Below are 13,949 nucleotides of genomic sequence, written 5' to 3' on the forward strand. Positions count from 1 at the left end.
GGTGAAATACATCGCTTGCATCACGACGGTATTGAAATAATCGCCACATAAAGGATTTTACAAAGTTAAATATCTGCCCCCCCCCACAGTTCTCCATCGATCCGTCTGCCAGGTTTGTTGGTTAATTGGCTTCAGTAAAAATAAATAATGTATAAATGTAAAATGATCCCTGGTATTGTTAATATGCGGGGATGGATGGCCGGTGCGGACTCGATGGGCCAAAGGGCCTGTTTCCGTGCTGTAAACTAAACCTCGCACTGGCGGTCTGAACCTTCCCCCCACCTCTGTGTGAAAAAAAAGTTGCCCCTCAGGTTTCCAATGAAATCTTTTCCCCCCCTCCCTTTACACTGATGCCCTCTGGTTCTCGATTCCCCTACTCTCAGTGAAAGACTCTGCATTCTCCCCATCTAGTCCTTTTTTAGTTAGTTTAGAGATACAGCACGGAAACAGGCCCTTCGGCCCACGCTGACCAGCGATCCCCGCACACTAACACTATCCTACACACACACACACTAGGGACAATTTTTACATTGACCAAGCCAATGAACCTACAAACCTGTACGTCTTTGGAGTTTGGGAGGAAACCAAAGATCTTGGAAAAAACCATCGGAGGTCATCGGAGGTCATGGGGTCCGTGGATGACTTTATAAAGTGGATGACTTTATAAAGGACAAATTACGTTTTACGTAGAAAAGTCCGTACTGACAGCACCCGTAGTCGGGATCGAACCCGGGTCTCCGGCGCTGCATCTGCTGCAAGCCGGAAACTCTACCGCTGCGCCACCGTGATCTCTCCGTGTAAGTCCTGCCCATATTAGACTTCCCAAAATAAAACACCACACTTATCTACAATACACTCCATTAACCATTCCTCAGCCACTTTAGAATTAGACACAGCATGGAAGCAGGCCGCTTTGGTCCAGCGAGTCTGTGCCGACCAGCGATCACCCCACATAAAAGTTCTCAAAACTCGGGACAATTTACAGAAGCCAAACTTGTGAAGCTGATCTGAGATCCTGCTGCAATCTTTCACAACCATCTTCACTATCTGCAAAACCACTCACTTATGTATCATCAGCAAACTTGCTAATCTTGCCCTGTAGGTTCTCATCCAAATCATTGATGTTGATGACAAACAGTAACGGGCCCAGCACCAAACCCCAAGGCACACCACTAGTCACAGGCCTCCAGTCCGAGAAGCAACCTTCCACCATCGCCCAACGTGACAACATACACACAGTTGGTCCTAGAAACATAGAAAATATGTGCAGGAGGAGGCCATTCAGTCCTTCGAGCCATTTATTGTGATCATGGCTGATCGTCCCCAATCAACAACCCGTGCCTGCCTTCTCCCCATATCCCTTGACTCCACTAGCCCCTAGAGCTCTATCTAACTCTCTCTTAAATCCATCCAGTGATTTGGCCTCCATTGCCCTCTGTGGCAGGGAATTCCATAAATTCACAACTCTCTGGGTGAAAACGTTTCTTCTCACCTCAGTCTTAAATGGCCTCCCCTTTATTCTAAGACTGTGACCCCTGGTTCTGGACTCGCCCAACATTGGGAACATATTTCTAGCTTGTCCAGTCCTTTTATAATGTTATATGTTTCTATAAGACCCTGACCCAGAAGCATTTCTTTGCCACATAATTAAGCGGATTTACCTTCAGTTTCTTCCTCATTCCTTCGGTGAAGCTATGAAAAGCGGTACTGAGGTCTTGTTCGTCATTCAAACATGCATCTTGCAGCTCAGTCTGGCGTCGTTCAGCAATTTGTTCCATTTGTGCTGTTCAATAAAGGAAACACAGCGTAGTATTACGTTAGACAAAAATGCTGGAGAAACTCAGCGGGTGAGGCAGCATCTATGGAGCGAAGGAGTAGGCCATTCAGCCCTTCGAGCCTGCACCGCCATTCAATATGATCATGGCTGATCATCCAACTCGGTATCCCGTACCTGCCTTCTCTCCATACCCCCTGATCCCCTTAGCCACAAGGGCCACATCTAACTCCCTCTTAAATATAGCAAGTATATAGCAAATATTTATTTATATATAGCAAATAAAATATAGCAAATATTTCGGGTCGAGACCCTTCTTCAGACCCATAGATGCTGCCTCACCCGCTGAGTTTATCCAGCATTTTTGTCTACCTTCGATTTTCCAGCATCTGCAGTTCCTTCTTAAACTTAGTGTTACAAGTGTGTTGTGTTCCTCAACCAAATTAGTTTCCATTGACTGTGACAGATCTGTTGCCTAAAGGGCCTGTCCCACTTACGCAACCATTTCGGTGACTGCCAGCACCCGTCAGAGGTCGCCGAAAATCCAGCGGCGACCAGAAAGATACTACAACTCTTTGGTTGACTTGGAGACTACTCACAACCATACAGGTGACACCCTGGAGATATGTCGCGGGATGAAGCCTGTACGGTCGTGAGTCGTCTCCTCAGTCACCCAAAGAGTCGTAGTATCTTTCTGGTCGCCGCTGGATTTTCAACACATTGAAAATTTTCGACGACCTACGACGGGTGCCAGCAGTCGCTGAAAAGGTTGCGTAAGTGGGACATTGCAATATAATAACAATGATCACCACTGCGAGATGAACCACACACACACACGAAGTCTAGACATTTACAAATAAACAGTTTGGTTCAATATTTAGACCATGGAGAAACACTGCGGGAACAGGCCCTTCGGCCCAGCAAGTCCACCCCGTACACTAGCACTACCCATGCAGGTGCAGCAGGCAGTGAAGAAAGCGAATGGCATGTTGGCCTTTATAACAAGAGGAATCGAATATAGGAGCAAAGAGGTCCTTCTGCAGTTGTACAGAGCCCTAGTGAGACCACACCCGGAGTATTGTGTGCAGTTTTGGTCCCCTAATTTGAGGAATGACATTCTTGCTATTGAGGGAGTGCAGTGTAGGTTTACAAGGTTAATTCCCGGGATGGCGGGACTGTCATATGCTGACAGAATGGAGCGGCTGGGCTTGTACACACTGGAGTTTAGAAGGATGAGAGATTATCTTTTTGAAACATATAAGATTAAGGGTTTGGACACACTAGAGGCAGGAAACGTGTTCCTGATGTTGGTGGAGTCGAGAACCAGGGGCCACAGTTTAGGAATAAGGGGTAAGCCATTTAGAACGGAGACAAGGAAACACTTTCTCACCCAGAGAGTTGCGAGTCTGTGGAATTCTCTTTCGGATGGCAGTGGAGGCGGGTTCTCTGGATGTTTTCAAGAGAGAGCTGGATAGGGTCTCTTAAAAATAGCGGAGTCAGGGGATATGGGGAGAGGGCAGGAACGGATACGGATTGGGGATGATCAACCATGATCACATTGAATGGCGGTGCTGGCTCGAAGGGCCAAATGTCCTACTCCTGCACCTATTGTCTATCCCACACACACTTGGGACAATTTACAATTTTTACCGACATCAATTAACCTACAAATCTTCACGTCTTTGGAGGGTGGGTGGAAACCGGAGCACCCGGAGAAAACCGACGCATGTCACGGGGAGAACCTGCAAACTGCGTACATACAGCACCCGTAATCGGGTTGAACCCAGGTCTCTAGCGCTGTGAGGCCGCAACTCTACCGCACACACGAGGGACAATTTACAATTTGTACCCAAACGATTAACCTACAAACCCGGATGTCGTAGGAATGTGGGAGGAAACCCGGAGCTTCTGGAGAAACCCACGTGATCACGGGCAAGTACGTACAAACTCCGCGCCCGTGGTCGGGATCAAACTCATGTCGCTGACTCGGTAAGGCAGCAAACTCTACTGCTGCGCCACCGTGCCGCTCTACCTCCTCGTCCAGCTACCACCAGAGACCAACCAGCCTCAATGATGCTCACAGAACAAGAGCTTCACCTGCAGTCATGGTGGCACAGCGGTAGAGTTGCTGCCCTACAGCGAATGCAGCGCCGGAGACCCGGGTTCGATCCCGACTACGGGCGCTGTCTGTACGGAGTTTGTACGTTCTCCCCGTGACCTGCGTGGGTTCTCTCCGAGATCTCCGTTTTCCTCCCACACTCCAAAGACGTGCAGGTTTGTAGGTTAATTGGCTTGGTGTAAATGTAAAAATTGTCCCTAGAGGGTGGAGGGTAGTGTTAATGTGCGGGGATCGCAGGTCAGCGTGGACTGGGTGGACCCAAGGGCCTGTTTCCGTGCTGTATCTATAAGCTAACTAATCCTTGCGCTAAACGTTATTCCCTTAGCAGGTATCTGTACACAGCAAATAGATCGATCAGAATCATGTATTGTCTTTCCACTGACTGGTTAGCACGCAACAAAAGCTTTTCATTGTACATCGGAAATGGCAGATGAGTTGAGCAGGTACTTTGGATCCGTCTTCACTAAGGAGGACACAAACAATCTTCCTGATATACTAGTTGCCAGAAGATCTGGGGGTGATGGAGGAACTGAAGGAAATCCACATTAGGCAGGAAATGGTGTTGGATAGACTGATGGGACTGAAGGCTGATAAATCCACAGGGCCTGGTGGTCTGCATTCCAGGGTACATAAGGAAGTGGCTCTAGAAATCGTGGATGCATTGGTGATAAATTTCCAATGTTCTATAGACTCAGGGTCAGTTCCTGTGGATTGGAGGGTAGCTAATGTTATCCCACTTTTTAAGAACGGCAGGAGAAAGAAAACGGGGAATTATAGACCAGTTAGCCTGACATCGGTGGTGGGGAAGATGCTGGAGTCAATTATAAAAGACGAAATAGCCAAACATTTGGATAGCAGAAACAGGATTGGTCCGAGTCAGCATGGATTTAGGAAAGGGAAATCATGCTGGACTACTCTTCTGGAATTTTTTGAGGATGTAACTTGGAAAATGGACAAGGAAGAGCCAGTGGATGTAGTGTACCTGGACTTTCAGAAAGCATTTGATAAGGTCCCACATAGGAGATTAGTGGGCAAAATTAAGGCACATGGTATTGGGGGTAGAGTGCTGACATGGATAGAGAAGTGGTTGACAGACAGGAAACAGAGTAGGGATTAACAGGTCCCTTTCAGAATGGCAGGCCGTGACTAGTAGGGTACCGCAAGGCTCAATGCTGGGACCACTGCTATTTACAATATACATCAATGATTTAGATGAAGGGATTCAAAGTAACATTAGCAGGTTTGCACATGACATATATCTGGGTGAACGGTGAGGAGGATGCTATGAGAATGCAGGGTGACTTGGACAGGTTGGGTGCGTGGGCAGATGCAGATACATGTGGATAAATGTGAGGTTATCCACTTTGGTAGCAAAAACAGGAAGACAGATTATTATCTAAATGGTGTCATTGGGAAAATAGGAAGTACAACGGGATTTGGGGGTCCTTGTTCATCAGTCAAAGGAAGTAAGCATGCAGGTACAGCAGGCAGTGAAGAAATCAAATGGCATGTTGGCCTTCATAACAAGAAGAGTTGAGTATAGGAGCAAAGAGGTCCTTCTGCAGTTGTACAGAGCCCTAGCGAGACCACACCTGAAGTATTGTGTGCAGTTTTGGTCCCTAATTTGAGGAAGGACATTCTTGCTCTTGAGGGAGCGCAGCGTAGGTTTATGTTAATTCCCGGGATGGCGGGACTGTCATAAGCTGAGAGAATGGAGCGGCTGGGCTTGTATATTCTGGAGTTTAGAAGGGTGAGAGGGTTTCTCATTGAAACTTATACGATTAAGGGTTTGGACATGCTAGAGGCATGAAACATGCTCCCAATGTTGGGAGAGTCCAAAACCAGGGGCCACAGTTTAAGAATAAGGAGTAAGCCATTTAGAACGGAGACGAGGAAACATTTTTTCACACAGAGAGTAGTGAGTCTGAGGAATTATCTGCCTCAGAGGGCGGTGGAGGCCAGTTCTATGGATACTTTCAAGAGAGAGCTAGATAGGGCTCTTAAAAATAGCAGAGTCAGGGGATATGGGGAGAAGGCAGGAACGGGGAACTGATTGGGGATGAGCAGCCATGATCACATTCAATGGCGGTGCAGGCACGAAGGGCCGAATGGCCTGTTCCTGCACCTATTGTCTATTGTGACAAATAAACTAAACTGAAACCAAAACTGAAGGCTAAAATGAAATGACCTACCAATGCTCTCAGCCGAGGTAAAGAGTCTTTTTGGTCGAAAGAGTGGCAGAGGAGTTGATGAAGCAGCCTCCATGTTAGCTCCATGAATGTCTTGTCCTGGTGAGGTGGGAGGTGGAGATTGTTGGGCAGCGTCACCTGCCAAAAAGGCAAGATGCAATAAGCGGAGAACTCTGATTATCACCAACAAACCAAAAATGCTTCCATTGTGGAACACAATAGACAATAGGTGCAGGAGTAGGCCATTCTCTGTGAGAAAAAGTATTTCCTCATCTCCATTCTAAATAATAACCATATAACCATATAAAAATTACAGCACGGAAACAGGCCATCTCGGCCCTACAAGTCCGTGCCGAACAATTATTTTCCCATAGTCCCACCTGCCTGCACTCATACCATAACCCTCCATTCCCTTCTCATCCATATGCCTATCCAATTTATTTTTAAATGATACCAACGAACCTGCCTCCACCACTTCCACTGGAAGCTCATTCCACACCGCTACCACTCTCCGAGTAAAGAAGTTCCCCCTCATGTTACCCCTAAACTTCTGTCCCTTAATTCTGAAGTCATGTCCTCTTGTTTGAATCTTCCCCATTCTCAAAGGGAAAAGCTTGTCCACATCAACTCTGTCTATCCCTCTCATCATTTTAAAGACCTATATCAAGTCCCCCCCCCCTTAACCTTCTGCGCTCCAGAGAATAAAGACCTAACTTATTCAATCTTTCTCTGTAACTTAGTTGTTGAAACCCAGGCAACATACTAGTAAATCTCCTCTGTACTCTCTTTATTTTGTTGACATCCTTCCTATAATTGGGCGACCAAAATTGTACACCATACTCCAGATTTGGTCTCACCAATGCCTTGTACAATTTTAACATTACATCCCAGCTTCTATACTCAATGCTCTGATTTATAAAGGCTAGCATACCAAAAGCTTTCTTTACCACCCTATCTATATGAGATTCCACCTTCAAGGAACTATGCACGGTTATTCCCAGATCCCTCTGTTCAACTGCATTCTTCAATTCCCTACCATTTACCATGTACGTCCTATTTTGATTTGTCTTGCCAAGGTGTAGCACCTCACATTTATCAGCATTAAACTCCATCTGCCATCTTTCAGCCCATTCTTCCAAATGGCCTAAATTACTCTGTAGACTTTGGAAATCCACTTCATTATCCACAACACCCCCTATCTTGGTATCATCTGCATACTTACTAATCCAATTTACCACACCTTCATCCAGATCATTGATGTACATGACAAACAACAAAGGACCCAACACAGATCCCTGAGGCACCCCACTAGTCACCTGCCTCCAACCCGACAAACAGCCATCCACCATTACCCTCTGGCTTCTCCCATTCAGCCACTGTTGAATCCATCTTGCTACTCCTGCATTTATACCCAACAGTTGAACCTTCTTAACCAACCTTCCATGAGGAACCTTGTCAAAGGCCTTACTAAAGTCCATATAGACAACATCCACTGCTTTACCCTCGTCAATTTCCCTAGTAACCTCTTAAAAAAAATTCAAGAAGATTAGTCAAACATGACCTTCCAGGCACAAATCCATGTTGACTGTTCCTAATCAGACCCTGTTTATCCAGATGCTTATATATATTATCTCTAAGTATCTTTTCCATTCATTTGCCCACCACTGAAGTCAAACTAACAGGTCTATAATTGCTAGGTTTAGTCTTAGAACCCTTTTTAAACAATGGAATAACATGCGCAGTACGCCAATCCTCGGGGACTATTCCCGTTTCTAATGACATTTGAAATATTTCTGTCATAGCCCCGGCTATTTCTACACTAACTTCCCTCAATGTCCTAGGGAATATCCTGTCCGGACCTGGAGACTTATCCACTTTTATATTTTTCAAAAGTGTCAGTACTTCTTTTACTTTGAACTCATAGTATCCATAGCTACTCTACTAGTTTCCCTTACCTCACATAATTCAATATCCTTCTCCTTGGTGAGTACCGAAGAAAATAAATTGTTCAATATCCCGCCCATCTCTTTTGGCTCTGCAGATAGCTGTCCACTCGGACTCTCTAATGGACCAATTTTATCCCTCATTATCCTTTTGCTATTAATATAGCTGTAGAAACCCTTTGGATTTACTTTCGCCTTACTTGGCAAAGCAACCTCATATCTTCTTTTAGCTTTTCTAATTTCTTTCTTAAGATTCTGTAGTCAGGATCGAACCCGGGTCTCTGGCGCTGTGAGGCAGCAACTGTACCGGGGTGATCGCTGGTTGGCGTGGACGGGCCTTTTTCCAGCGCTGTAACTCTAAACCAAAGTAAATTTGTATGAGAAGCTTTTAAGCTTTTTAACGATAACTGGGGCAGTGACTGAAGATTCATTTCTCGAGCTATTACCTGATACTCCATCATTTGCTGGGATCGCTGTAATTTTCGATGCTCCACGTGGAATCTTAATTAGTGCTGACGATTTGTCCTAACGAACAGAAAGTATCGGTGTGAAACAACCAGCAAGAAATTGCAACATCGGTCAGCACATGAAGCAAAGGTACTTAACACCAAAAAACACAGAGTGCTGGAGTAACTCAGCGGGTCAAGCAGCATCTGTGGAGAACATGGATAGGTGACTTTTCAAGAAAACACCAGGATAAATGTGGTCGGCAACAGATGACCTCGGGCAGGGAGGCTCCCCGATAGGCCGATTGTGGGGGGTGGATACATCATTGGGAAACAGCGGAACTGGATTTCATTGCTTTGTGGAGGAAAAGTCATTGGGTAGTTCCAAGGCAGAGATTGATAGATTCTTGATTCGTACGGGGTGTCAAGGGATATGGGGAGAAGGCAGGAGAATGGGGTTGAGAGGGAAAGATAGATCAGCCATGATTGAATGGCGGAGAAGACTTAATGAGCCAAATGGCCCAATTCTGCTCTAATGGAAATTATACAGACCGAATGCAGGCAAATGGGACCAGCTTACATAGGGCACCTTGGCCGGCATGGACGAGTTGGGCCGAATGGCCTTTTGGAGATGTTTGGCTGTGAGCGGGCACAATGCAGATACTTACCTGTAGTGTGTCAGGTGGAGTTAACATCTCCAGACCCACTGCAGCTGAAGAGAAGAAGACAGAAAGAAAGGGTCAGCAGACTAATACCGTCCTTTACCCTTCAGCCCATCATCCCACCAGTGTCCATTAGAGGGAGAGTCTAGGACCAGAGGCCACAGCCTCAGAATTAAAGGACGTGCCTTTGAAAAGGAGATGAGGAGGAATTTCTTTTGTCAGAGGGTGGTGAATCTGTGGAATTCATTGCCACAGACGGCTGTGGAGGCCACGTCAGTGGACATATTTAAGGCAGAGATAGATAGATTCTTGATTAGTACGGGTGTCAGGGGTTATGTGGAGAAGGCAGGAGAATGGGGTTAGGAGGGAGAGATAGATCAGCCGTGATTGAATGGCGGAGTAGACTTGATGGGCCGAATGGCCTAATTCTGCTCCTGGAACTTATGATCCCAGGTCTCTGGTGCTGTGAGGCAGCAACTCTGCTGCTGCGCCACCTTTATAAAAATGTTCTCAATAGCAAATCAATTTAAGGTCTAATTCAGCTCCTATAGCTAGTGAACATGCCCCCGCAACCTGGACCATCAGAGCCTCAGTTCAGAGACACTCGATTCTATCCTTCAACTACCCACCACCTCAGCCAATACTCACTGGTGACACAGTGGCGCAGCGGTAGAGCTGCTGCCTCACAGCGCCAGAGACCCGGGTTCGATCCTGAATACGGGTGCTCTCTGTATGGAGTTTGCACGTTCTCCCCGTGACCTGCGTGGGGTTGCTCTGAGAACTTCGGTTTCCTTCCACGCTCCAAAGACGTACCGGTTTGTAGGTTAATCGGCTTGATGTAAATTGTTGTGTGTGTCTGTGTGCGTGCGTGCATTTCTGAGTGCGTGCGTGTCTGCATGCATGCGCTTCTGTCTGCCTGCATGCGCTTCTGCCTGCGTGCGTGCGTCTGTATGCGTGCGTCTGTCCGTCTGTCTTTGTGTGCGTGCCCGTCTGTGTGCGTGTCTGCGTGCGTGTCTGCGTGCGTGTCTGTATGCGTGCGTGTCTGTCCGTCTGTCTGTCTGTGCGTGCCTGTCTGTGTGTCTGCGTGCGTGCAGGTCTGCGTGCGTGCAGGTCTGCGTGCGTGCGTATGCACGTACCTGCGCCTGCACGTGCGTGTGTGATAGTGTTAGTGTGCGGGGATCGCTGATCGGTGCGGATGCGGTCGGTCGAAAGTGTATCTCTAAACTAAACTAAAAGACTTACTCATAAATTTCATTTTCGTTCCAACAGGAGATTCTGGGGTGATGTGTGCCCCTTTTCTCAGAGTTACCTTTAGGAAAAAAAATCTACGTAAATTTACTAATGTTACTTTGAATCCCTTCATCTAAATAATTAATATATATTGTAAATAGCTGCAGTCCCAGCACCGAGCCTTGTGGTACCCTACTAGTCACTGCCTGCCATTCTGAAAGAGACCCGTTAATCCCCATTCTTTGTTTCCTGTCTGCCAACCACTTCTCTATCCATGTCAGCACTCTACCCCCAATACCATGTGCTCTAATTTTGCCCACTAATCTCCAATGTGGGACCTTATCAAATGCTTTCTGAAAGTCCAGGTACACTACATCCACTGGCTCTCCCTTGTCAATTAACCCAGTTACATCCTCAAAATATTCCAGAAGATTAGTCAAGCATGATTTCCCCTTTGTAAATCCATGCCGACTTGGACCAATCCTGTCACTGCTATCCAAATGTGTGGCTATTTCATCTTTTATAATTGACTTCAGCATCTTTCCCCACCACCGATGTCAGGCTAACTGGTCTATAATTCCCTGTTTTCTCTCTCCTGCCTTACTTAAAAAGTGGGATAACATTAGATACCCTCCAAACCCCAGGAACTGATCCTGAATCTATAGAACATTGGAAAATTATCACCAATGCATCCACGATTTCTAGAGCCACTTCCTTTAAGTACCTTGGGATGCAGAGTCAGGGGATATGGGGAGAAGGCAGGAACGGGGTACTGATTGGGGATGATCAACCATGATCACATTGAATGGCAGTGCTGGCTCGAAGGGCTGAATGGCCTACTCCTGCACCTATTGTCTATACCAGCTACTGCAGTTCCTTCCGAAGCATTTTATCGGGATGCATCACAGCTTGTTTTGGGAACAGCTCCAGCCAAGACCGCAAGAAATCGCAGCGAATTGTGGATGCAGCCCAGACCATCGCACACAAACCAACCTCCCATCGACTCCATCTACACCTCACGCTGCCTCGGCAAGGCCAGCAGCATAAGCAAGGACCAGTCTCACCCCCGGTCACTCCCTCTTCTCCCCCTCTCTCCCATGATTCTGTATCTCTCCCAAGAGGTACAGAAGTGTGAAAACAAACGCACACCTCCAGATTCAGGGACTGTTTCTTCCCGGCTGTTATCCACTAACTTCCTAAGCCTTTTGATGAAGTAAACTGGAGTGCTTCAACTTGCAGTACAATTGCTAACGAGAACACAAGTGAATCATTTCGATACCTCTCCTTTCTTCTGCTCATCATCTTCACTGCATTCAAGGGAAAGTGGTAAAACTTAAGGATGGAAAGAAACAAAAAGTGGTCCTTTAGCGAACAAGGATGCAGCAAGATGCACAAAATGCTATTTTTGTTGGATTTAGAGATACAGCACAGAAACAGGCCCTTGGGCCCACTGAGTCCGTGCCGGCCAGCGATTCCCGCACATTAACACTATCCCCCACACACACTGGGGACGATATACATTTACACCAAGCCAATTAACCTGCAAACATGCACGTCTTTGGAGTGTGGGAGCAAACCGGAGCGCCCGGAGGAAACCCACGTGGGTCACGGGAAGAACGTACAAACTCTGTACCGACAGCAACCCGTAGTCAGGATGGATCCCCGGGACTCTGGCGCCGTGAGGCAGCAACTCTACCGCTGCGCCACCGTGCCGCCCAATGCTACAGTCAAGAAAAATGGGACCAACCTCTGAGCTCAGACTTCCTCCTCTTCTTCCGCCTGCTGTAGTCTGCAGACTTGGGACGGGGTTTGGGTTGAGGCTTGGCCAGCCAACTGTGGACAGTGTCATCGCTGCACGAATCCTCGGTGAAGAACTTCTTCGCCACACTTCGTTTCCACTAACGGTAGAAAAACAGACACAGTTATAAAGGGAAGATGGACATGGGCAGGTGGGACTAGTGTAGATGGGACATGTTGGTCAGTGTGGGCAAGTTGGGCTGAAGGCAGTGCTGGAGTAACTCAGCGGGTCTGGCAGCATCTGTGGAGAACATGGATAGGTGACGTTTCACAGAATGCTGGAGTAACTCAGCGGGTCAGGCAGCATCTGTGGAGAACATGGATAGGTGACGTTTCACAGAGTGCTGGAGTAACTCAGCGGGTCAGGCAGCATCTCTGGAGAGAAGGAATGGGCGAGGAGTCGGGTCGGGACCCTTCTTCAGACCAGACCCTTCAATCAGACCCTAACCAGTCAGCGGAAAGACAATAGATGATTACAATCCAGCCGTCCACAGTGTACAGATACATGATAAGGGAATAACGTTTGGTTCAAGGTAAATCCAGTAAAGTCCGATCAAGGATAGTCTGAGGGTCACCAATGAAGTAGCTGGTAAATTCAGGACTGCTCGCTAGTTTTCGGAAGGATGGTTCAGCTGCCTGATAACTGCTGATAGAAAAACTAGTGAAGTCTAGCCACAGATAGCCCAAAGCACTGCTGGTGGGGAAGAGCAGAATTCAATGTTGCAGTTATCACATTGAATGGCGGTGCTGGCTCGAAGGGCTGAATGGCCTACTCCTGCACCTATTGTCTATTGTCATTTTTCATTTCTGTGTCATACCATCATTAATTACATCATACCATCACTTTCTCACTTCTGCTACTTTTCCTGCTCGTCACAGCCACTTTTCTGAAAAAGATGAAATTTAGCACAACCTCAATAAACTGATTATTAGCGACGTCTTTTTCCAAAAGAAATTTAAAACCATCAATGATGAATTGAAACACCATCAATCTTTGCTGAAATGTAGTCACAGAGTGCTGGAGTAACTCAGTGGGTCAGGCAGCATCTGTGGAGAACATGGATAGGTGACGTTTCACAGAGTGCTGGAGTAACTCAGTGGGTCAGGCAGCATCTGTGGAGAACATGGATAGGTGACGTGTCACAGAGTGCTGGAGCAACTCAGCGGGTCAGGCAGCATCTGTGGAGAACATGGATAGGGGACGTTTCACAGAGCGCTGGAGCAGAGCTGCCAATTCTCACGCATTGAGCGTGAGAATCACGCATTTCGCCAAATTCTCACGCTCTCACGCGGATCACGCTCTGTCGTAAGAAATTCTGTGATCAATGAGAATTTTTAAACTAATATCAACTGCATGGGCCGCGGGTGCTCGAGAGCCGGGGCTGAGGGAGGGATGGAAGCAGAAGCAGCTGCGGGGGTAGATGCGGACGGGGAGCCGGAGCTGGTGAGAGTTTGCTGGGATGGCGAGCCGCTCGCTGCAGCTCCGGCCATGGAGCAGCTTCAGTGCAAGAGTCCCGGGCCGTCGGAAGCGTTGAGAGTCTCTGTGTCGAATTTGTCCTGGTGACCGGCATGGATCAGGCTGCGGCTCGGTGCATCCTGGAGGACAACCAGTGGCTGCTGGAAGTAAGTACCAAGCACTGGGTGAAGAAACATAGAAACATAGAAATTAGGTGCAGGAGTAGCCATTCGGCCCTTCGAGCCTGCACCGCCATTCATATGATCATGGCTGATCATCCAACTCAGTATCCCGTACCTGCCTTCTCTCCATACCCCCTGATCCCCTTAGCCA

At 47.3% G+C, this 13,949-nt stretch overlaps 1 protein-coding gene across 1 annotated transcript in view; it reads right to left on the reverse strand.

The window, feature by feature from the left end:
* The window catches only part of LOC129705339 (synaptonemal complex protein 2-like), a 35,061-nt gene that overhangs the window by 14,927 nt on the left and 6,185 nt on the right, over positions 1-13,949 (reverse strand). The window contains exons 5-12 of the mRNA XM_055648872.1: positions 12,999-13,047; positions 12,111-12,261; positions 11,643-11,695; positions 10,376-10,442; positions 9,140-9,183; positions 8,472-8,550; positions 6,086-6,220; positions 1,662-1,783 (exon numbers count right to left, since the gene is read on the reverse strand). Coding sequence (XP_055504847.1) covers positions 1,662-1,783; positions 6,086-6,220; positions 8,472-8,550; positions 9,140-9,183; positions 10,376-10,442; positions 11,643-11,695; positions 12,111-12,261; positions 12,999-13,047 — 700 coding nt within the window. The remainder of the gene's footprint in view (positions 1-1,661; positions 1,784-6,085; positions 6,221-8,471; positions 8,551-9,139; positions 9,184-10,375; positions 10,443-11,642; positions 11,696-12,110; positions 12,262-12,998; positions 13,048-13,949) is intronic.

Source organism: Leucoraja erinacea, chromosome 2 (genome assembly GCF_028641065.1).
Source record: "Leucoraja erinacea ecotype New England chromosome 2, Leri_hhj_1, whole genome shotgun sequence".
In the NCBI taxonomy this organism is placed as follows: Eukaryota; Metazoa; Chordata; class Chondrichthyes; order Rajiformes; family Rajidae; genus Leucoraja; species Leucoraja erinaceus.